The following is a 26,468-nucleotide window of genomic DNA, read 5'->3' as shown; positions in this document are numbered from 1 at the left end:
GACATTCCGCAGAGCCAGACGCAGATGTCGCTCCAGAAATTGGCACTGTTGACGGTTTGTCCCTCAGACACAGCATGCCTCGTAGCCGTATGCCACAATCAGCATAAGCTTCACCCGACTGGGTTCCTGTCGAAAGTTCTGTGTGCGTGGCGAACCTGGGTGACGTCATTCATTCGAGTGACGCTTTAATTCTGGCTCGTAGGCTCGTGCCCACATCTCATCAATGGCGACACTACGCTGCAGAAATGCTTGTTCGTTGCGGTATCTGTCCAGGTGGATGCCAACCAGTGTATATCGGTGCCATTTCTGTCCATCGGTCAGTTGATGTGGAACCCAACGGGAAGTCATTTTCCTCATGTTAAGACATTTCGTCAGTATGTACCAGACGGTTTGATGACTGAAACAACCTCTACCCGGAGAGTCCTTTGTTGGTCTACGGAAACGAGACCACTCACGATGTCAATCTGATCTTGTGGAATGTGTGGTACAAATCCGCCATCTCATTCCGATCCGTACGAAAAGCCTCGACCCATAGTGCAACCGGTAATGCATTCTCGCCATAAGCTTCACGTAATCCTCAATAACATACTGGTCCATTTTAGCCTCGGGCAACTTCGATTTTAATCCACGAACGCTAATCGCCTTTTGAAAACCTGTTTTATAGCGGTGACATCGACACTCTTCACTTCAACGCCACAGAACAACGACGCTCTCAACTGGATGCCGGTCAAATTTATATTACACATCGACAACAGCGCCATCCGACCGCTCCCATATCCTATTTGTGCATGCCCAATCTCCTGCGATTATCCTAAATTTCTCCACTATATTTCCATTTTTCTCAGCAATCACAGTAATTTGTCCTATTATTAAATTTTCATGTATTAATATTTCCATGGAAACAATAGTATTTTCTCCAACTTTAACAGTTTCAGGCCATAAAAGTATATCCTCCTGTGGGTGGGGGCTGTAGAATAACAACCACGGTATCCCCTGTCTGTCGTAACAGGCGACTAAGAGGGCCCCCAACTTAGGAGCGACCACGTGGTTGGCGCTTATGGGGCCCTTTGCTAAGTCATGGCTTTACTTCCACTTAATTGTGCCTATCCGACCTTCTTTGTTCAACTCTTGTTCTTTTCCGACACCGACTGGTTTGCGAGGGCTAGGAAGTTTTTTTGTTTTTATGCCCTTCGTGACCCTTGTCTTTCCTTTGACCGACACCTTCATTTTCGAAATGTGGGGTCCATTCCTTTTTTTCTCTGATTAGTGTTAATAGGGGATAGTTGCCTAGTCGTAATTCCTCTTAAAACAATAATCACACCACCATCAAATCACAATTGTAAATTCTTAGTCTATATCAATAAGAGCTCAACAGGAATAGAAGGTGAAGCGCAGATAATTACATACTTCAAAGAGGAGGGAAAGGCTATTTCTTCCTAATGTCGCCGTGCACTTAGATACGAATGAATAAAAAGAAGATATGATGGGGGAGCCGAAATGTAAATGTAGTGTACATTATTATTCATGTTATCTTCTAATGTATTTCTTCGAGAAAACTTCCATTACGAGATATGGGTTGTCGGAAAAATTCGAACATTAGGAAAAAATACTATTAGGAACACTGGGTTTACGAAAAAAGCTTTATGAATAATGTTGCGGAATCGTTGTCCTTCCTCATAAACAAAAATTCTCCACCATCATTACTGGTACCACTAGATATGAAATAAGGTCCCTGAAAAGTATAAATAAAACCAGAGAAAAGTACTTGTCATATAGTCGCAGTCAGCCACAGAAGATGAATCCCCTATATTTAAGCACCGTTTCTTTTCAGTCCTATTGAGGATCACTATTTGGCATACTAGAATTTCATAATAGAAGCAACATTTTCTTCGGAAAGGACGGAGTTTTTTTTATGAACATGAAATATACCATACAGTGGTCTTGAATGGGTGTGGTCATATATTTTCAGAATGTTCAGACAACAATAAAACAGTACAAAAATAAATACAATTTCAAAAATTAACACAAATACATAAAAACATGTTGTAACAAGGGAAGTTAATAAACCATTAACACACGGAATGTCTATGGGCAGTATATGAAAAAATATATGGGCCTAATTTATTCTGAGTACAGCATCAATAACGAATGAATTCTGAAGTGGAGAAGAGTTTTACGAATATAATCCTTTATTGTTCTTTGAGATGTAAATTATTTGTCTTTTTCTTTCTTCGGTGACTCAAAGGCTTTCATAGGTTCTACACCAATCTTCTCTGCAAGAGCTCTCTGAAATCAAATCATATTGCAGTTTATTAATTGTACACCTCTATATGTCCACTATAAACAAAACTGAACACACACAGAATAAACCTGGACATGTGAAGGTTTAATTGAAAAATCTCCAATATAACACGCAATTTGGTACAACCTTTTAGCCAGTATGAAACTGATTTAACCACTTGACATGAGATTAGTTCGCTTGAAAAGCCAATGGGAAATATTATAAACCTATGATTTTACATTTTAAATTCCTTTCTTTTCATTAGTATTATGAAGGATTTTCACCCATTCACAATACGAAGGGAGAACAATTTGTGTTCGAATTCCCAGAACGACTTTACCTCCTTCGCTCTATACAGTATGATTCAGAATGAATGCGACAGCGCTTAGCATGTTGTGCGCGACTGCAAATTGACCGTATTTCAAGAGGGGATCAATGTCCGAAAGTGTATGACTTGGGCGCTGAGTGGCATCGAAGTTCGGCACCAACCCAACCAGAACAGCACAGAGTGCAGTAAATTCAATCAATCATCATTTATCTGCATTTAGGGCTGTCGTCCCAGTGGCAGATTCCCTATCTATTGTCTAGTGTGAGAGCGGCGTTAAACCACTAGCAATCGTCGCCATAAGACCTATCTGTGTCGGTGCGACGTAAAGCCACTAGCAAAAAATAAAGAAATAAAAAAAACACTAGCAAAACACTTTTCCTGCCTTTAAAACTCCATTCGAGCTTATTGGTCTATTAATGTCATACCACGCTATCTTTCCTATGACAGCTCGGATCATACCACTTAGTCGAGCAGCTCGTTTCCTTGTTCTCAAGTTTTCCCAGTACAAAGTTTGCAACATTTTCGTAGCTTCTGTTAGGCAAGTAAATGAGCGAATGATGTGGGAAGATTTGGTAGTTGGAGGAATTAGTACAAGAATTGTCTCAGTGTATTCACCATGTGAGGGTGCAGATGAGGATGAAGTTTGCAAGTTTTATGAAGCACTGAGTGACATCGTAGTTAGGGTCAACAATAAGGATAGGTTAGTGCTAATGGGCGATTTCAATGCGAGAGTTGGAAATAGAATTGAAGGATACAAAAGGGTGATTGGAAAATGTGGGGAAGATATGGAAGCTAATAGGAATGGGAATCGTTTGCTGGACTTCTGTGGTAGTATGTGTTTAGCAGTTACGAATATATTCTTCAAGCATAAGGCTATTCACCGCTACACATGGGAGGCTAGGGGTACCAGATCCATAATAGACTATATTTTAACCGACTTCGAATTCAGGAAATCTGTCAGGAATGTACGGGTTTTCCGAGGATTTTTCGATAATACAGACCACTATCTGATCTGTAATGAACTAAGTATCTCTGAGCCTAGGATAGAGAAAGTGAAATCTGTCTGCAAACGAATACGGATAGAAAATCTTCAGAACGAGGAAATTAGACTGAAGTACATGGATAGGATTAGTGAGAAGTTCCGAACAGTGGACAGTAAGCAAGTTCAGGATATAGAAAGTGAATGGGTGGCATACAGGGATGCTGTAGTTAAAACAGCAAGGGAATGCCTAGGAACAACTGTGTGTAAAGATGGGAAAAAAGCGAACATCTTGGCGGAATAATGAAGTGAGAGCAGCTTGTAAACGTAAAAAGAAGGCTTATCAGAAATGGCTCCATATAAGGGCTGATGCAGACAGGGAATTGTACACAGATGAAAAACAGAGCGAATTCGTGTGGGATTTTGGTAATAACCTGGAAGGGCTAAATCAGGCAACAGGGAAACCTTTCTGGACAGATATAAATAATCTTAGGAAGGGAGGGAAAAAGAATATGAACAGTGTTTTGGGAAATTCGGATGAACTCATAATAGATCAGAGGGAATCACTGGAGAGTTGGAGGGAATATTTTGAAAATCTTCTCGACGTAAAAGGAAATATTCCTGGTGGTGTCACGAACAACCGAGTTCATGGGGAGGAGGAAAACGATATTTGTGAAATTATGCTTGAGGAAATAGAAAAGGTGGCAAATAAACTCCATTGTTATAAAGCAGCAGGAATAGATGAAATTAGACCTGAAATGGTGAGCTATACTGGGAAGGCAGGGATGAAATGGTTTCATAGAGTAGTAAGATTAGCATGGAGTGTTGGTAAGGTAACTTCAGATTGGACAAAAGCAGTAATTGCACCTATCTATAAGCAAGGGAATAGGAAGGATTGCAACAACTATCGAGGTATGTCATTGATTAGTATACCAGGCAAAGTATTCACTGGCATCGTGGAAGGAAGGTTGCGATCAGTCGTTGAGAGGAAGTTGGATGAAAACCAGTGTGGGTTCAGACCAGGATAAGATCTTCAGTATGCGTCGGGTAATTGAGAAATGCTACGAGAGGATTAGACTATTATGTTTGTTTCGTAGATCTAGAGAAAGCATATGACAGGGTACGGAGGGAAAAAGGTGTTCACCATACAGGACGACTATGGGATTAAGGGTAGATTATTAAAATCAATTAAAGGCATTTATGTTGACAATTGGGCTGATGTGAGAATTTATGGTAGAATGAGTTCTTGATTCAGGGTACTTACATGGGTTAGACAAGGCTGTAATCTTTCACCTTTGCTGTTCGTAGTTTACATGGATCATCTGCAATAGGTATAAAGTGGCAGGGAGGGATTCAGTTAGGTGGAAATATAGTAAGCAGTGTGGCCTATGCTGACGACTTGGTCTTAATGGCCGATTGTGCCGAAAGCCTGCAGTCTAATATCTTGTAACTTGAAACGTGCTGCAATGAGTATGGTATGAAAATTGGCCTTTCAAAGACTGTATTGATGTCAGTAGGCAAGAAATCCAAGAGAATTTAATGTCAGATTGGTGATACAGAACTGGAACAGGTCGATAATTTCAAGTATTTAGGTTGTGTGTTCTCCCAGGATGGTAATATAGTAAGTAAGATTGAATCAAGGTGTAGCAAAGCTAATGCAGTGAGCTCACAGTTGTGATCAACAATATTCTTTAAGAAGGAAGTCAGCTCCCGGACGAAACTATCTTTACATCGGTCTGTTTTCAAAACAAACTTTGCTTTACGGGAGCGAAATCTGGGTAGGCTCAGGATATCTTATTCATAAATTAGAAGTAACACACATGAAATTAGCGAGAATTATTGTAGGTACAAAGAGGTGGGAACAATGGCAGGAGGGTACTCGGAATTAGGAGATAAAGGCTGTTAGGAATGAACTCGATGGATGAAGCTGTACGCATAAACCGACTTTGGTGGTGAGGTCATGTGAGGCGAATGGAGGAGGATAGGTTACCTAGGAGAATCATGGACTCTGTTATGGAGAGTAAGATGAGTAGAGGGAGCCCAAGACGACGATGGTTAGACTCATTTTCTAACGATTTAAAGATTAGAGGTACACTATAGAACTAAATGAGGCCACAGCACTAGTTGCAAATAGAGGATTGTGGCGACGTTTAGTAAATTCACAGAGGCTTGCAGACTGAATGCTGAAAGGCATAACGGTCTACAATGGTGATGTAGGCCCTATGTATGTATGTACTCCTTTGTCGGAAACCTCCCAGAACAAATCGTGTTGCTTCCCTTTGGATTTCTTCCTGTTCACGTATCAAGTAATACTGATTTGGGTCCCACACACTGGAACCATTTTCTAACTGCAGTCACTACAATCCATAAATACCTTTATAACCATATGGGGAGATCTGTAACCTGTATTTACGATCTCGTTAATGTGATTTTGCCATTGAAGTTCTTTCCTTATATTAACACATAGGTACTTGCAGAGATCCCCATGAGGTACTACAGTAATTAAAACTGTGAGGACTTCTCCTCTTCGTAAAACTGACTTCATAGCATTGTCCGCTGTTCATCTTGTACCCTATCCTGTCATTCTTTCGGCCTAGCTCAGGGTAGAAGCGCGTGGAACGTCCGGATGTAGGCAATAAAATCTCTACTTACTAAAATATACTAAAGTATATGGACAAGTACCGGTATGCGTACATATAAATATATTGTTTGAAAACGCAGGTAAACTAGTAAAATAGATTTATTAAAAACATGAATTAAAATCATACTAAATTAAAAACAAAATAAAACAAAACGAAGAACCATTTTGTTGGTCAAAGAAAGTGATACGCACATTTACATGAAGTATCATTAATTACAAAATTGTACCGATGAGGAAACTGGCAATGAACCCGAGATAATAGGAAAACATATTACATGGAATATGTTTGAATTGCATTTTAAATCATTATGTTGACTGCCTCGTTAAGTCGCTAGTTCTTTGCCCGAATGCTCGATATGAAACCGTTCATGAGATTCGATAGTAATGTCCGATACACTGGTAATTGGCCTAATTTACATATGTACATTCCAATCACTCGGACACAAATAAAACACTTGTTCATATCTGCTTCTAAATTTCCCATCCAAAATAACAGTTTTTTTTGCTAGGGGCTTTACGTCGCACTGACACAGATAGGTCTTACAGCGACGACGGGATAGGAAAGGCCTAGGAGTTGGAAGGTAGCGGCCATGACCTTAATTAAGGTACAGCCCCAGCATTTGCCTGGTGTGAAAATGGGAAACCACGGAAGACCATCTTCAGAGCTGCTGACAGTGGGATTCGAACCAACTTTCTCCCGGATGCAAGCTCACAGCCGCACACCCCTAACCGCATGGCCAACGTGCCCGGTAACACAGATTCTAATCATATGGATCCGTACCCACGATTAATGGATAAGGACAGAACTTTACTTCCCAAAATTAGCCACCAGGCTAAGTCTCTCCGTTAATCAACAAAGGACAACATCACAACACAGAAATAAATACCTTGGACACAACAATAAACATCACAAATAAACATATATAAATCACACCTGCAAAATAGAACACACACATAATATACATTGAAGTTGATAGAGGCGCCATGTCTCGATACCAGCATATCCAAGCTCGGAAGATTGCATGTCTCACATAAACACAACATTTCAGCATAACTTGTCACGACAGGGAAATTCAGCTCGTTAGCAACAAACTTCTAAATAACTGGGCTTTTTGCTTTGTCATTTCACGCAAGTAACGATATTCTTTGTAAATACGTTTGTAAATTCAGTTCATTCTCCGCCCTCAGCCTATAGTTGATTCAAGGGACCATTACTACCTGGAAGAGCAATTATCTCGTCGGACCCTGGCCGACATTCTTAGTGCTACATAATGGTACAAAATTATCAGTGACAAAATACAGCTCACAGCCTTATACATTCTCTCGCATAACACAGGTTGGCTTACCAATTCATATAATCATAGTTCCAAATATAATACTATGGCATTTATCGCCTGTCTCTTGTCATCTCGGCCTCGTGAATATCTATCGGCAATTCTCTAGCCTTACATATGAAAGATCCTCGGTTCGACGACCACTACATTAATGAATTTTCCTGCCACCGTACTCAGATCCTACTCTACTCTGGACATTGACAGATCTCCCGTTGCGTTTTCTCGCAGCTAAAATTCATGCGTCTTGAACAGAAACATCTTAACATATGCTTTCTCGAGTCTAATCCGTTTTATATTGCGACGCTGATGGCGTTCAGCCATTTAGATATTATGAAGTATTTGCCCAAACAACTCTATCTAAAATCAACTCACACTGGAATAAACTACTAATAATAACTAATACACATACCTATATCTAACCTATTATATCCCTTGTTCCCACCTAATTTATATACAACACTTAGCTCGGGGCTTTACCATGCATACAGCCCTGAACGTATTTAATTTTACTTAAAATGAGCAAAGCAAATGCCACTCTGACTTACTTTTAAAGATAAATTTACTTGTTTAATTATAACCTGGCTAGTGCATCAAAATATTACTTCACATGCTTATACAACAAAAAGACTTAACTTAGCAGCAACTTCTCCGCCAGCGACGACTCACATGACCGCTATGTCCTGCGTGCCTAGCCCGCGATGACGGTACACATCACAAGAATGAAGGTCCTCTGCTCGACTCCGGGATACTTCATTGTTGTCGTCTGCTTGATGTCGGTCGTATCTGGAACTGTTGAGTTACGTCAGACACATCTACTTCACCGCCTAGCGTGTTCGTACACACGGTTACAACCTTAGTATTTGGCTACTGTTGACTATAGCCTCCACGCAGAAATGAGTTCCGTCCCTGCGGCACTAAATTAAGGGAAACTACTCCGGTTGTAATACGTCCTTGGTAGCGGTCATATTTTAAACGACTCGCACACGTTATTAACACAATTCGCGTAGGCGTTAGAAACACTTGTATTGTTTTATATCTTCACTAGCTCCTGTGAGCTAACTCACGGTGATTGTACGTTAGTCTAACAACAGTTTCACAAATAAATATGTCTAGTTGGCTCACGAATTACGTCACGCCACACTTGGCGTTTCAAAACAGCGGGTTAGTAAAACAATGAGACAGTGAGTGCGCGACTGACTGAGACTCAATGAGCGAATGTCAAGTGAGTGTCAAATAAGGATCAACTGAGTATCGACTGAAAGCGCTTCCTTTCTTGCCCCAGAATGTATAGCCTCTAGAGGACGCTAGTTTCGAGGGAAAGCCCCGTCTAACAAACCGTTTTCTTTTGTGAGATCCAGCCAGATATCAACGTCCGCTCCTGTAAGTACGCACATTTCTCAATTCAGCACAAGTAAATAATATTATCGAGTTCTGGCACTCGATCATTCTAATCTAATGTTAATTATGTGTGGTGTGAGATCTGTGAAATTTAACATACAGCAGTGGCGGATTAATTGCTTAAAATTCAAATTGTTCCAGTTCTGGGAAAGAGAAGTTTGTCAACCTGTGACAATTGTTCTGTACATCCCCTCGTTAAAATCTCACCCCCTCCAGGTTGCTGCGCTTGGATAAGGCGTAATCGCAGGGATCTACATGACTGAAATCACGGCCTGCGGCTCAATTCCAACTAGACGCAATCGTTCCTTCCGGGTTCTCACGGCCATCCAGCGTTCCTTCCTTCACTCCTCGCGACTATATGGCGCGCTAAATAAAATTACGCCACAGTGTTATTATAAATAAATTGAAGCATATTATGAAATGGTTCAATCTCACAACATTTTCAAGATATTTTTGTAGTCGCTCACAATCCTGTAACTTATTTATTACGTAGGCTGATCAACAAAGACTGAGACTGATTTTTTTCCTGTACCTTCCGTGATAATTTCCTATCTGTAACATAAATATTTGAAAATAGCGGGTTTTTATGTATAATGTCTGTAGGTGGCAGCACTCTCGTATTGGTAGTTTGGTAGAAATGCTCTATTGTGTAGAAGCTACCTGCATTTCACATACCAGACAATGGATGTGACGCAAGAGGAGCAGTACAGCGCAATCAAATGATGTTTTCGTTTAAACCATACAACCACTGAAACTTACGAAAAGCTCAAGCAAGCGTACGGCAAAGATGCACTAGCTCGTGCAACAGTGTTTAGGTGGTTCAAGGACTTCAAAGAAGGCTGACTTTTCTGTGTTAAGCAAGGTGGGCCTGGTGTTTCGGCTTCTGCTGTGACTGAGGTCAACATCAACACAGCTGCTGTGATTGTCCGCGAGGATCCACGGATAACATTACGTAACCTCAGTGAAGTGTTGATAATTTCATATGGCAGTGTCTTTACGATTATGCACGATCATCTCCATATGACCCGAGTTTGTGCCCATTGGGTGCCACGTCTCCTGACTCCCGAAAAAGGGCTGTGTGAATGGAGACAAGCCGTGATTTGCTGCATCACTTTGCTGATGGAGGGGATGCGTTTCTGACATCGATTATCACCAGTGATGAGTCATGGCTGCATCATTATGACCCTGAAGGAAAAAAAGCCAGCACAGTGTGGAAATCGCCAGGTTCTTGAGCACCAAAAAGGCAAAAGTTGTTCCATCTGCAGAGAAAGTGATGGCGATCACATTTTTTTTTTACTCTAATGGAATGATTTACCAGCATGCAGTCCCCCCCCCCACACTACTGTTACAGCAGCATACTACACGCCAGTATTGGCTACACTGAGGAAGCACATTGCAAAGAAACGACCCGAGCTTCATCATGACAATGCACGGCCTCACGTCACAAATCAAGTCATGCAGAGCTTTCTCGGACAGTGCGGTGATTTCATCATGACAATGCACGGCCTCGCATCGCAAATCAAGTCATGCAGTTTCTGGCTCGATTCAACATTATCTGTGTACCGCATCAACCTTATAGCCTTGATCTTGCACCCTGTGATTTATTAATTCCCATCACTAAAGGCAAAGCTTAGAGGCATTCGATTTGAGAACTCAAACTGTGCTCAAGAAAAGCGAGGCGATTCTCAAGGACCTGACGAAGAATGGTCTGTAGCATATGTTCAAGGACTGGCAGAGACGCCATAAAAAGTGCATTGAAGTAGGAGGGGGCTACTTTGAAAAAGATCATGTAAACATTGAAGTGGAGTAATAAACATCAGTGAAAAAAATCAGTCTCAATCTTTGTTGATCAGCCCTCGTACTTTATACAGTACTAGCAGTGCCCGCGACTTCGCACGCGTGGAGTTTATTTCTGACTTATTAATCTTCTTTGCATACAATGTTTGATTTAGTATCATTGGAGGCATGAACAAAGAGTGGCATTAAACATTTTCGATGGACTTAAATTTCTCAACAGAATAAGTAAGTATATCATATGAACGCTTCTCTGTAGACAATGTTTGATGTTATATTATTTTCTGGCATCAAAATAACGTCATCCGCAAAAAGCCTTATCTGTGATTCCAGTTCTTTACTCTTATCGTACAGCCCTTCCAATAATACTGCCTTGTGGGGTCCCACTCTTAACCTCACAGGATCAGATAATTCTGATTCCTATTTTCTAGAAATCTATCCACCCATTCAACCACTCATTTGTCGTCAGTGACCCTATCAAAGACCGGTCCCGCGGTGTAGGGGGCAACGTCCGCCTGTCAGCCGGTGGCCCCGGGGTCGATTCCCGGCCGGGTCATGGGTTTTTGATTGTAAATTATTAATATCCCTGTCCTGGGGACTTAACGTTCCTTTTCTCACCTTCAACACTTTACACTTCCGCAATTCCACTTACACGCAGGTTCCTATAATATGGTGAAAGTAGTGACAAACGATCTATAGAGGTCGACGCCACGAACAAATATAATTTTTAAAAAACCCTATCAAAAGCCTTCGATAGGTCAATAGCGATACAGTCAATATTGTCCTCCTGAATCTAAAATATCTGCTATATCTTGCTGGAATCCTACAAGTTGGGCCTCGTTGGAATAACCTTTCCTAAACCCGAACTGCCTTCTATCAAACCAGTTAGTAATTTCGCGAACGTCTCAAGTGTAATCAGGAAGAATGCCTTCCAAGTACTTACAAACAACACATGTCAAGCTTGCTGGCCTGTAATATTATCTGTTTTTAATTACACTGGGGCTAGAACTGAAACTCTCCATTACAAAAGAAGTTGATTCGTCGACCTCTAAGTTGATTACAGCCTACATCGTCGGTGCAGAGATCGGCGCACATGGCCAAAGACGTTATTGTTTGGGGTACCACTGGTATACGGAACTCCTGTGTCATCATAGGACCTTATCGCAAGAAACCACGCAGCGATTGAAATGCTGAGCTTACAACCAAACGTCTTTGACCATGTGCGACCAATGGAGGTCCACAGTTCGAAACCTTTTTGTATGAATAAGTTGATGGAGGTTTCTAGAAAAAACGGAGAATGCACACCAATTGTCATATCCGAAGTGTCTACAAACTTTGACGCTCCACAGTGTCCAACCATACATTTTCGGAAATGGATCCCTGGTCGATAGGTGATCAGTTTACGATCCTGCACATGTTAATCGTTGTCGTATCAGATATTTCTGATCCGATAGGCCTATATTCTCTATTTTCAGTAGGAAATTGGAAAAGTCATCCTAAAAGCGATTTCTGTGAACAAGGATAAAAGGAAGGAACAGGAGCAGCGAGGTGGTACAAGAGAAGATAAAAAAAGAGGACGTCCTATCTTGCGACCAAAGATGTGTACAATAAAATAAAAATATCACCGGACGCGGAGATCAGACACTACAAGGCAACAGTGAGGAACGCAGTTCTGTATGCGGCCGAGACGATGGCACTAGGAAGGCATAGGGCAGAGCAACTGGAGAAAGAGAGAAAAATCCTGAGGAAGATACTGCGTATATTCGGTAAAGGAAAATTTTTCATGAAGTCAAAACATAACATTAAATTTCTTTCGGAAAATTCTGGATTTTGCTGAAGGTCAAGTTTCAGTGATTTCATGTAAGTACTGAAATTCTTTAATCCTCGTCTGTAACTTCGAAATTCACGCATGATCTTCAACACTTCACTGCACTGTGTAGCGTTTTCGCTACGTAATGTTCTTCTTGTAGTTCAGTAACCTAACTATGTACTGTAAATAACATCTTTGACATCTGTACTTCCAGAAATCATGTTACAGGGGACTAGGGGCAATAATTTTCTCCATTTATGTGCTATGTTATCTTTGCCTGAGGCAGTTGGACAATGTGTCATGGTGGCTAAACATGTCTCTAGAGCACCGAAATATAATTCTAGGTGATTCGCTGTTGATTGAAGTTTGACAAAAATACTGCCCTCTCCACAGTATATAGTATTTATCTTTTACCGTAAATGTCTATTAATGTTCAATTTGCAATATTTTTTACTAAACAGTCATGAAATATGAATGTAGCGTTTCTTATTACATAATGCAGAGGCACTTTTCAGATTCATGTTTGAAGGTTATGGGCAGCAATGACTTGAAGTACTTCTTGATAGTGTTCTATTTGATGATAATTTCGTTAATACTTCAAGACTTAAGTCCAAATAATAATAATAATAATAATAATAATAATAATAATAATAATAATAATAATAATAATAATAATAATAATAATGTGACATGAAAATATGAAGCTGCTCTTCATTGTGTTTTAATATTTTGAAAATGTTATTTGTTTTTACGTCTCACTACTACTATTATTTTACGGTTTACGGAGACGCCGAGGTGCCGGAATTTAGTCCTGCAGGAGTTCTTTTACGTGCCAGTAAATCTACCGACACGAGGCTGACATATTCGAGCACCTTCAAATACCACCGGACTGAGCCAGGATCAAACCTGCCAAGTTAGGGTCAGAAGACCAGCGCCTCAACCGTCTGAGCCACTCAGCTCGGCGTATTGTGTTTTCTAAAGATGGAGTTGGAGCAAATATATTCGTACTTCCCTTTGACATAAATGTCTTCTGGTTGGGGATCATCTGAAAACTTATGCATTACTGGAGTTAGAAGTGTAACTGTGCTGGCTGTGATGTAAAGTATGGATGGATGACCAAACAAGTTACCTAGTAACCGTGTAATCTATGTTTTACGGCTGGTGACCATCTGAAATTAGCAGCCATTGATGGATAACCATGACCGAGCAGCACTGTGCTTGAAAAATTATGCAGATTGTTTCAAAGACTTATCATATCAGTTGAACTGTGGACATGACCATTTGAGTAAGCTACTCTTTTCCAATTCCATCCGTGTATTCAATCTCTTTTGATTGTTTAAAAATAAGTTTATTTGTTTTCTATGTTCTTACGAGTAATAAACAATATTTCTTATCATATGCTTTACTGGGGTAACGTTTTTACATAAGTAGCCTACAATGCATGATGTAGCGTTTTTTCACATTCTTGAATTTTTCCCATTTTGCTCACCAGTATGACCAAATACCGTACATCAAAATTCTATTGTCAGTGTGTAATCTAATCTCCCTGCCATAATTTGTTCACATTAGAGTTGTGGGTGTAAATAAATTCATGCAGTGTAGAATTTATAATAATTAATCCCTAAATAGCGTTCTGAAATCCGTTCGCAGTTAGGAAGCATATCCGACAACTTCTGGACTAGACTGTGATATGCATGGGAGGGGGAACAATGTCAACCATAAAATTTTGTACCCGTACTCACTAGATACTTGTAATTTATTTCGACAATCCACACCACGCAGCACTTAATTCGCGTCAAAACTAATGACCGTGACCTCGACACAATGTACAATCGCGATCACAAGAATTCCGGGTGGAAAAGGAAAGAGGTGACGTTTGGGCGAAGATTTTGGCTAGCCCTGAGGATGAAGGAGAAGTAACGAAGACAACGGCACATGTGTTTGTCTTCCAGGAGATCTGGCTTGCGACGTTGCGCACTCAGAGGCCACTCCTAACTCCATTTCTGCGGGAACTGATTAAGATGTTTCTGTGGTTAAACATTCTGGCTATACTAGCTTTTTCTAATCAAGGAAAACAATTAACTATAATTTAATTGCGATAAAGTGTGCACGATGTAATCCCACCCCCAAAATATGCATTTAATTGTTTGATCAACGCTGACAATAACTTCATCGGAACGGTTTTCCAAACGCCCTTGCGCCTCTGATAATGATAATTATTTAATGCCAGATTATTTGTACTTTGGTTTTTGAGGATAACAATTATTATTACTAGTAGTAGTAGCAGTATTTAACAGGGCCTATATTGACGAAAATAAGGGTCATTCTTTCTTACAGTGGTTGAGCGCGATGCCATTTGATAATGAAATCATAGTCGAGACCGCTAACATTTCAGCCAGACCTCGCACACACGAATTACAAAGAAACTGGAGAATTTGACCCTCAATGAGTTGACATACACATTACGTCTGTTGCCTTGAAGGAGGAGTGTGGTTCCTCCCTTCATTCCCCTCCCCTCATTGTCGAGCCAGTTGGACGTGTGGGCAGGCGGGGAAGCAAGTACCTTCCCCTCCGCGTATGTTTCGTGCATGCTAGATATCCTCCACCTTCCGTTGTATCCACCTCCCCTCACTCTTTAGATGCGTGCATGTGTTAACGCGTCTAATAGATGTGTCCAATGAGAGAGAGTGTGTAAGCAGGTAGTGGGTAGTTCTGAGGGCTGTACTGATTTCTTGCCAGAAATGAATATTTCTGGCCACGAAATACTACAGATTTTGAGTGTACCAGTCCATCAGTCCATTGTTGACCCAGTTTTGCCACATTCTTCAAAGTGATTATGTGAAACTTCTGAAGATTGCGAAGTCGCATCAGCACCACAAGGACACGCTACCTACAGCAATTGAAGTCTGGGGAGCAATGTGGCCACTCTAGTTGGGATATGTCGACATTCTAAAGAAATGTCCATACAATGGGTACCCTAACCGTTGTCCGTGAAGAAACGCTAGTCACAAGGTGTCACAGTTTGTTCGAGGAGCATTAATATTTTCCGTAAATGCTTAGGGGGAGCATATGGTGAACTCACGAAATGCTACTCCAAAGCTTCACCGAGCTGCCACTGTGTTGCTCTAGTACAGAGCCTCTCAAACGCCCAACTCACGCGTGCAAACTAAGGCGCAGAGTTCCTGTGCACAGTGCATCGGTCCCAGTCGAATCGGCTGGGACCAACGCTTCGTCTCTGGGCTACTCGGCTAAACTCGGCTCAACTCAGCTCGGATTTGGAGCGCTACGAGCAAGTGAGGAAGAGAGGGACAGGCGAAGCGAGCGAGACAGGCGTGGGGAAAGAGAGAGAGAGCGCTATTGCTCCAAATCAAGGAGTGGGGGTCTGCACTCTGGTCAACCAAGCGAAGTCGTCCTTTGCACCGTGCACAGTGCAATGCACTGGTGCATGCACCCTGAGAGGCCCTGCTCTAGTAGAAGCTGTGTCTGGCACATTCCCAACTGCATGTCAGACATGCTGTCACTGATTTACAGGAAGGAGACACTTGTAACATCCGTCTGTAAACGGTAATTTACACCAATGCAAAGCAGTCTGTCGTGTATAACGTCACGCCAAATTTCCGTGTCCCGTGATCTTAAGATAATAGAGATGGGCCTCTTTATGGCCGTCGAAGGTTACAATAGGCATCATGCCATGCGCTTTTCGATGTTTAAGTAGATTCAAATCGATCTGTGTCCTCAACCCATGCACATAAATTTGCCCGATTCCTGTCTCTTTGATGCACTCTTACATGTCTGGCAACTTTCATCCTTAATGATATTTTTCTGATGAACATGACCAAACTTTAATAATGGACTTTTCATTGCAGTATAAACTTCATACAGAAACCCAACAACAAGAGGACTGTGCTCTAGTCAAATGCTAAATACTGCTAACCACTCCCAGGGAAAGAAGATGGGCTGGCAACAACTTCCCCTATCTGGTGTATGAAACTCATTGTGATTAGCTTTAGAGATTGGTAAATGGAAAGTTGAAAGAAATAAAATTATCACCTTCATTAATACCCCAGTGCAACAGTGCATGAGGCAAGGACCTGTTTCATACTTGCCAGTGAGAATTGTAGTGGTCAGTCCTATCGTGAGCCCCACTCAAAATGAAGATGACTCGATGTATACCAGGCGTGGCCCTTGTCTTTCTTTGTGTGGTACTTCATTTTTCGAAGTGTCGGATCCCTTTTTTCCTCCCCCTCTCTCTACCCCCTGTGGGAGGGGGAGGCAAACGTAGACTACACCCCCGGTATCCCCTGACTGTCATGAGAGACGACTAAAAGGGGCGACCAAGGGATGATGACATTAGAACCATGAGATTACTTGTGATTAGTACCATTACGTGCGGAACACCATGGATCGACGTTACTTACGATTAATATCACCTTGCGAGGGTCTACATTATATAGAAGCAGTACCATTATGTGCGGAACATTATGGGTCTGAGTCTTGCTTGTGAACGATGTCGTCGTGTGTACTCCACTGGTCCGTTCCACTGTGTTCAGTATGGTCTGCGTTACCCATGAATAGTACCACTTTAAGTGCAACACCATGGGTCTATGTTGCCTGCGGTTAGTACTACTATGTGGGAAACACCACGGGAAATAGCGGCGCCCGTGATTAGTAGCACTATTTGAGGAAAATCATTGGTCTGCGTTGCCACAGAGCAGTATTATTATGTGAAGAACACCATGGGATTTTGTTGCCTGTGGTCGTTACCATAATGTGTGATGCATCGTGGGTTTGCATTGTTTATGATTAGTACCACTATGTGAGCGACCCCACGAGTATACGTGGCCTGTGATTAGTTCCACCAAGTGAGGAACACCACGGCAATACCGGCGCCCGTGATTAGTACACCTAAGTGAGGAGCACCATGGGTCTGCGTTACTTGTGAATGGTGTCCTTATGTGCGAAACGCCATGGGTTTGTGCTACCTGCGAGTGGTGCCATCGTGTGTGACATACCATGGGTTTACATTACCTGTTGTTAGTACCACCATGCGAGAAACACTATGAGTCTACATTACCTTTGATTAGTACCACTGTATGAGGAACACCATGGTTCTATTTTACTAGTGATTAGTGCCGTTGTGAGGGACCGGTGACCTGGATGTTAAGCGTGGTCTTATTTTATTTTTGTTCAGCACTTCGGCCTCGTGAAATGTGCTAAGAAATTAGGCGCGTCTCAATCCGTTCATGAATTGGGAACGTAAAACATGCCCAGCTTAAAAGACTTGATCATTCCAATAGAGGATCCTAATCCGGACATTCCTATACTAAGAGGTTATGAGGACCCATTGGTCTAACACCAGTAATAAATTCAGAGGCCCTCGGTTAATTTTATAACCTATTATAAACAATTGAGGGGCCTAACGCCAGAGAGAGCTAATCCACACATTTGAGACAAAGGAATTTTTGGGGTATTTGGGCAACTCATACCATCTCAAGTAAGTGGAGTATCCCACCTGCCATCTACACGCAATTTAACAAAGCCTCGCATTCTGAGTTGGTAAGCCTTTCAGTGCTAGATGGAGCTATCCCACATATAAAGGTGGCTGGATTGTAAACATCCTTGTTGCTAACAGAATGGTGTTTAAAACTAATTATTTTCAATTCTTCAATGCTGAACACTGTACACATATGTTATACTTTCTCGATTTCATTATTATTTTAGAGTCTTATTGTATGAATCCCATTTAATCCCAACGTTAATTGCATTAATGAACGAATATTCAAACGTTAGAAACCATAAAGTTGACCACCATGTGAAGAAAAAATGGAGGTAAATACAAGAGGTAGTGTTGGGAAGAAACGAGAATGCTACGAAACGTATTGGTAAAAACGTCTCGTAATTTCAGTGCAGCAATGTCCTTTCCTTCATGAAACAAAGTTGGTAGCTCAGCCATCAGTGTAGTAATATAAAAGAATACAGCTGTAGGATCTCTATGATGTTTAGTTCTTCTCCCAGGCATCTTCTTTAACAATTCCACTCTTTTATATTCTCCAGCTCGGATGTGGTATTCTGGTAGAATAATTCAGTTGATCCTTTGGTTACTTTGACTGCTGCAACTTTCCTGATCTGAAAGTATTTTTCATCGTCATTACAATTACACTTTATTATTTTTGGGTTCGTGCTCTGGTAGTTCCTGACGTCTTCCTTCTTCATTTCAATAACATGGAAAAGAAAGAACTCTTGCCGCAAAATCTCATTTAAATTGGTGTAAAATTTCACTTCGAAGATAGAATGCTTGCCTCTCCAGTGCAAGAGAGAGTTTCTGACTCATCAGGTAAACCTAAGAAATTAATGAATAAAAGGCCCTAGCCTGGATCAGCCGCGAGTTGACGTCACCGAGTTAGAGCGCCGTCCTCTCGCGACTGCACCAACCAGTCAGAACGAGCAAGGCGTGTAAGGCCAGCCTCACTGCCAACGCAACCGTCGTCACCCGTTATCGTACGGGATACCTCCCGGTGGTAAGAAAACACTCGAAGGTGAATCGAGAGCATTCGCTTTCGAAAGGATCGTGGAGGCGCCTCATCTCCGGAAGTAACTGGAAGGACCGGCCTCCCTATTTGAGGCAGGCTGGACGAGCTTCAGCGGTTCACCGATAGAGACAGTTCAGTTCTGAAAGTGACATCGCTGTGGAATGTGTGCTGTGGAAAAATGGAGTGCTGTTGTAAGTGAACTGATAGGCAATAAGAACAGTGCAGCTGAACAACAAGGGACTGCGAACGAAGACTGCCATGTGTGTGTGAACTTCGTACCTCGTACAGAATTGTGAGGCTGTCTTGCGCGCGTAAAGTGTGAAGTGTGCGGCAGTTTATGTTGTACATTGATTTCAATCGTCAATCGATAGTCGTGTTCAAGTGACAGTTACAGAAGTGAATGTAGCGTGATTGTTTTAGCTTGTAAGTGTCTGAGTGAAGAACTAGTGTGGTTAAGAAGGGAGAACAGAGGCAGCGCGTACTAGCGTGATTGTGTGCCTGTGTAATTGTATAGTAATTACTTTCCTGAGTATTCACACAGACCACACACTGAAACCGTAGGGATAACGCCGTGGTCCATGATGGCTACCAGCTGAATTTTCATGTATGAGTAATTTAAAAAATTAAAAAAGTACTTCCACGTATCATACAAAAATTATTTTTATGTCATTTTAAAGCAGAGATTAATTATAGATTTAAAAAATAAATTTGATTTTTGACCCTATATGTCCAATCCTACACGTTACAATATATATAGGAAACAACTTCAGTATCAATGAAAGGAAAAAAAAACAGCATGGATGAAATGTACAAAGCTTCTACTAATGAACAGGACAGTTATCAGAACGTGCAGGTTAGATGCAAGAATACGAACACGAAAAGACTACCTCTCTGTCAGCCTGAATATACAGAAACATGCATCTCCTGCGTCTGTACCAGAGCAATGTGATACCACGGCAATACCATGATATTTACGATAATCTTCCTTTCTCGGAAAACAGAGAAGGACATGATAATTATTGTTATTATTCTGTGCTCTTGAAATTTCGTTTAAATGTCATATGATTTTCTTTCTTAAACCTTTATAAAGGGTAAAACTGGGAGTTGAAAAAAAAAACTACACTAATTTTATTTCATCCAAAAGAGAAAGTTATATTTTTGTACGGATTATGTCAGAACTCAAATGCAAAGAGGCGTTGGTCGTAAGTGCAAGGTATGTAAAGAAAGATTAATAATAATAATAATAATAATAATAATAATAATAATAATAATAAGCGCCTTAATGAACTTCTCTATCGACCAAAATGTGAAATTGCTACTACATAAAGTTGAGACTTTAATCAGAAGATGTCACTACTGAAGTACTGAGTAATTGTGTTGTTGTGAAGTTTCCTAGACTAACTGGATTTATTTGCCTTGTGTTTGTTTACTTCAAGAAGTTTAAACTTTCCTCCATAGATGTCAATTTACAAACTCTGGTCACGCACTCTGTTGCAAGGTGGAAGAACTTATAACTTAAAGAAGTTTCGTATTTCTAGTTTTCATAACTGAATCTATGTTCATTTATTTTTGGGTTGGCAACACTTCTGTGTCATTCGGCCAATTTTGAATCTGGCCAATGAAAATTTTTAAAATTAATTTTCAGCTTATCACAGGCTTCTTTCCGGGTGTGTGTGTGTAACTTTTGGGTTCTGCCAATAAAAATGAAAGGGTGTGTCCGGATTAGTCCAGAATCCTCTCGAACCTTCCCTGAGGGTATATAAACTGCGGCTTTTCAAGTTTCCTTGTCTATTGATCGTTATCTCTCTGAGTATGTGTGTTAAGGCAGGAGGCGGGGCGCCTCTTTCTTTGGCCGGCAGAATATCTACCAAGTAATGGCCACGTAAATTCTCATTTTCTGTAGCTAACTCCGCATACTTATCCGAGGGGAAGGTCCGAATTTTTAATTATGTAACAAAATGTTCTAAAATGTAAATTTTCTTTCGGCTAATGTAAAAATTTCATAAAGTCTTTAACTGTAAATCGGGGATAGAGAGTGAGTTACCCTCTCGAGCTCCCCATCATCTTGTTTTGAGGTACTACGATTTCGTAACTGTTTACCTTCCTGTAATGTATTAAATTTATTTCCATGCGAGTCACCTCAGTAGCTTGGGATTAGCCCCTGTTTCATCGGGCCCAGAGTCCTGTTGTTTTAATATTTCATTATCTAGGAGAGCAAGTATACGCCTCCATTCAGTTTGTGTTCGGGCCAGTCATTTAACCTGTCCTTTTTCCGCAAAGGCCCAGTAGGTTGGGTACTAGATACCCCTGTGTAAAACTATTTCCATTTGTAAATCGTGCCTTGTGAGGCCAGATAGTGTAAGATTTTGATGTAATATTGCCTTGAGTGGGCTGTAAGAAATCAAGAGCATGTAAGCTCTTTTAAAAGTTTTGTTATAGTGAGGGGTGCCTCTCCAAAGCTAGATATTGTAACTTCGAGAGCAAGTGCTCTTAAATCGGGATATTTCTGTCCCTGTCTAACTACAGTATTGAGATTTTGTAAGTTTTTAAACTGGAACCGGTATCTCTGAATTTGTAAACTAAGGGCTTAAAGCCCAAAGCTGTAAAAAAATCCCTAATCTGGAATTTTCTAAGTATTGTTTCAAGACTGCTAATAGGGAACATGCATGATCCGGGGTTTTAATTAAAAATATGCTAATCTGATACAAAATTGCATGCAGAATTCAAAAATGTGATCAGAATGTACAAACAATAACTCCAAACATGATAAAAATCTACGAAAATGTCACGTCACGCAAGTACGCGATCTCATTGGCCTGACGTCATCGTACAGGTTGACTGAATTAGCAGACGAAATAACACGTAGTGTGCTGTGAGAAGCAGGATACACTTCGCGTATTTCTACTTTACGTTAGTGTCTAGTATGGTTAAATTCGAGGTCTATACATTGGATAATAATCTGAGTGGTATATTTTAGACTTAAAATGAATCCTGCGCAGACAGTGAGGCAGAAAACTTATAAATGATGTAGAGTTCCGATGTGCAATAGCACATACCCTATAATGTAACAAAGAATAGGCGTGTACAGCATGAAAGGAAACGACGTGAATTTAACAAATGTATAACTCTACACAAAACCAATGCTTGTCTGTTGGAGTCTTATAAGTTAACAATGCTCAATTATAATAATTATCATAATATTAATGAAATAAATAACATAATTGCACACAGGTGAAAATAGTGATGTAGGTGTTTAAAATATAATCCAACTTAGCCTAAGTTTTAGGTTATACAAGCCACGTCAATAAACCGAAGGGTAAAAATACCGCGCGAGTTGGCCGTGCGGTTAGGAGCGCGCAGCTGTGAGCTCGCATCCGGGAGATAGTGGGTTTTGAACCCCACTGCCGGCAGCCCTGAAGATGGTTTTCCATGGTTTCCCATTTTCACACCAGGCAAATGCTGAGGCTGTACCTAAGGCCACGGCCGCTTTGTTCCCATTCCTAGGCCTTCCCTGTCCTATCGTCGCCATTATGTGACGGTGCGACGTAAAGCAAACGGCAAAAAAAAAAAAAAAATAAAGTCACAGCACCCAAAGACATTCCTGTATTGAGCGACTAAAATGTCACCAGGACACTTTTCTTTCCTGATCTGCTCAGCTTGTTAAAAGCCAAATGTAATTAATGTTACTGGCTTCACGCCCCGCTAACTACTTCTACGATTTTCGGAGACGCCGATGTGCAGGAATTTAGTCCTGCAGGAGTTATTTTACGTGCCAGTAAATCTACCGACACGAGGCTGACGTATTTGAGCACCTTCAACTACCACCGGACTGAACCAGGATCGAACCTGCCAAGTTGGGGTCAGAAGGCCAGCACCTCAACAGTCTGAACCACTCAGCCCGACTTGTGAAAACTAGATGAAGTCATATTTACCTTTATCATGTTTAACTTTTTCCCTCCACAAAGATATTTAATTCTCTTTCATGGGCCCCGAAAGTGGGTAGGCCAGTTGTCCCAACCATAAATATATATATTTTTGGGAATGATAGATTATAGCCCTATAGTACTATGATCTTTCTTTCTTTCCTTCTTTCTTTCTTTCTTTATCAGTTTATCCTTCAGGGTTGGTTTTCTCTCGGACTCAGCGAGGGATTTCACCTCTACCTCTTCAAGGGCACTGTCCTGAAACGTGAGACTTTGAGTATGGTGATGAAACTGGTGAGGAGGGCCATTACCTCGCCCAGGGGGCCTCACCTGTTATGCTCAACAGGGGCCTTGTTGGAGGATGGGAGGATCGGAAGGGATAGACAAGGAAGAGGGAAGGAAACGACCGTGGCCTTAGGTGCCTGGAGGAGAAGTAGGAAAATACGAAAAACCACTTCGAGGATGGCTGAGGTGGGATTCGAAACCCTTCTACTCAGTTGACCTCCCGAGGCTGAGTAGACCCCGTTCCAGCCCTCGTACTATTTGTTTTCAACTTTCATGGCAGAGCCGGGAATCGAAACCGGGCCTCCGGGAGTGGCACACATTAACCACTACACCACAGAAGCGGACTAGTACTATAATGCTACCTATATGTTTATGTTAGTGCTGAAATCCGATTTCTTACTTTACATTTTCGGGCTTTCAGCATTAGTAATGTTATTCTTTAATAGGGGAATCAGTCTAGAAAGAAATGTTGAAAGTGATGTGATATCTATCCAGGTTCGTTGTTATCCTAATACTATGGTTTACAGTACATTGCACGTATATAAAAGACGCCACTTACAAACTTGCTTGTTATCCGCGAATTTCTGCGGCCACAAAAGTCGCATTTTTCAAGAATGATGACATCTATACATGGTAGATTGTCTGACTGTGCTGTTTTGAACCTTTCTTCTGTCATATCGAAGTTATTCGCGATCATGAATAATAAACAATCGGCTTTTAGCAACGGCTGATGCACAACGGCTGGTAGAGCTCCATGCGGTACTGGATCGTGACGTCACAGCGCGCCGCTTACGTCAGAGGCCGTTTCACTCGCCTTGCGGAAAGGCAGTATTAAATATTTTTTAATGGTAGAAAACAAGGCAACATACCACAATGTAATACGTTTACGTACTATTTCATTAGTGTACTTTTCAAAAAAAATATTTTTGAAAATGATGCATGTTCCCAATTGTACCTGTCATGTTGTTATGTTCACTCAGTGAAGAAGTTAAGTTTGATATTCTAAAAGAAATATAACCTTTAAAATTTTAATTCAATTCTTGATATTGTAGTTAGACCCGTTCAAGCCCGCACCTTCCTTCACCTCTCTGCGTTCCACAGATACCCCGAAATAATAATAATAATAATAATAATAATAATAATAATAATAATAATAATAATAATAATATCATTTGCTTTATGTCCCTCTAACCACTTTTACGGTTTTCGGAGACGCCGAGGTGCCGGAATTTAGTCCCGCGGGAGTTCTTTTATGTGCTATTAAATCTACGGACACGAGGCTGACGTATCTGAGCATGTTCAAACACCACTGGACTGAGCCAGGATCGAACCTGCCAGGTTGGGGTCAGAAGGACAGCGCTCAACCGTCTGAGCACTCAGCCCGGCAAAAAGATGTTATGACTGCTTCTCTAAATTTATATTCAATATTATGGAACTATATACTGAAAATATGTTAAAATCAAGTTATTCTCTGAAACATTTAAACCTGTGCAGTAGAGTACAATAATACTTGTAATCAATAAGAAAACGGAACGTTTAAACCTGTCAATGGATAAGTTTTTGTTTATCATGGATCCATCTATGTAACGAACTTTCCTAGATTATATTCAGCTATTCTTTTCCATGAAGGAACTTACCATCTTGTCCATCAATACAGTGTCATAGGGAACTCCTCCTAAAGAATCAGCCTTTTTCATGTTGTTTCTCTCAAAGTCGCCTGGTACTTGAACGGGTGACTTAGGGTCCATCTGTAACACATATATTTTCTGTCATCAAAGAGGGGAGTGTTAATACTATATTTTATCCAAGTTGATATTTTAGTGTCCGCCTCTGTGGTGTAGTGGTTAGCGTGATTAGCTGGAAGTGGTTTTCCATGGTTTCTCCCTTCTCATCCAGGCAAATGCCGGGATGGTACCTAACGTAAGGCTATGGCTGCTTCCTTCCCTCTTCCTTGTCTATCCCTTCCAAACTTCCCATCCCCCACCCAGGCCCCTGTTCAGCGTAGCAGGTGAAGCTGCCTTGGCGAGGTACTGGTCATCCTCCCCGGTTGTATCCCCCGACCCAATGTTTCACGCTCCAGGACACTGCCCTTGAGGCGGTTGAGGTAGGATCCCTCGCTGAGTCCGGGGGAAAAGCCAATCCTGGAGGGTAAGCAGATCAAGAAGAAGATATTAGTGTTCATACGAGATTATTTTAATTGATTGCGATGCATAAGTCTGTTAGTGTCAAGCTTCACTCTTTATTGCAGTGCATCATTATCCTTATCATAATATTTTCCTTGAAGCTAGTAAACACAACTTAATGGTCCTCCATAATCAATTGTTTATACAGGCTTTTACTATTCTTCCTCACAGATTTGCGATGCTTGTACATGAAATACGAACAACGACTCGGAACTTCAGCAAAACATTAAACCAAGTGAGAGATATGAATAAATGAACAAACGAACACAGAGCTGATCCAAGTCCTCAGAAATAGCCCCAGTTTTCACTGATGGAAAAAAACAATAATGCATCACTTAGTGCGATACTCAATATTTGAGATACAGAATTTATAGCACGCGTGAGAGATGTAATAATGTACAAATTTATAACTTCGAAGTAGTGATGATGTTGATGATGATGATGATGTTTGTTGTTTTAAGGGGCCTAACATCGAAGGTCATCGGCCTAGTTCGAAGTAGTAAGAGCATTTTGTCTCAATAAAAGACTTGCTATTTGAGTGCTGAGTTACTTTAGATATTAATGAGTAGAGAAGTACTTAGTGAAAGTAGTGAAAGTCAGAATCCTGACTATGATCTGAAGATAGGCGAAGAAGGGAAATTCCATGTTAGAAGAAAATACTGGCATAAAATGTAGTATGAAGTGAGGTCAAAGAATGAAGGCAAAGTCTTCAGGCATGTGGATTAGTGAAAGGTGAAGGCTTCTGCGAACCTTGACAGCGGAAAGCACTATTCGTGGCTGCCTTCACGTCCCGGATTTAATCTGATACTAATTTCTGTTGTAGACTGAGGTAACCACAGTGGCATGTGTTTCTCCAAGAGTTGGCAGTCTCGTTTCTAAATGTCTTGACTCCCTGGTAGGGAACGAGCCAATCTCCTTTCGGGTGAACAACTGCGCCTCTATCCTGAAGAAGACAGATATAGCTTGACTGAAACAATATTCA

General features: G+C 41.1%; 1 protein-coding gene across 1 annotated transcript in view; it reads right to left on the bottom strand.

Moving 5' to 3' along the window:
- Positions 1–2,000: 2,000 nt before the first annotated feature.
- The window catches only part of LOC136874928 (uncharacterized oxidoreductase YjmC), a 99,753-nt gene continuing 75,285 nt past the window's right edge, over positions 2,001–26,468 (bottom strand). The window contains exons 5-6 of the mRNA XM_067148638.2: positions 24,941–25,051; positions 2,001–2,286 (exon numbers count right to left, since the gene is read on the bottom strand). Coding sequence (XP_067004739.2) covers positions 2,212–2,286; positions 24,941–25,051 — 186 coding nt within the window. The 3' untranslated portion in view covers positions 2,001–2,211. The remainder of the gene's footprint in view (positions 2,287–24,940; positions 25,052–26,468) is intronic.

This window comes from Anabrus simplex, chromosome 5, assembly GCF_040414725.1.
Source record: "Anabrus simplex isolate iqAnaSimp1 chromosome 5, ASM4041472v1, whole genome shotgun sequence".
NCBI classification, from domain to species: domain Eukaryota; kingdom Metazoa; phylum Arthropoda; class Insecta; order Orthoptera; family Tettigoniidae; genus Anabrus; species Anabrus simplex.
This window is presented reverse-complemented; position numbering and strand designations above follow the sequence as displayed.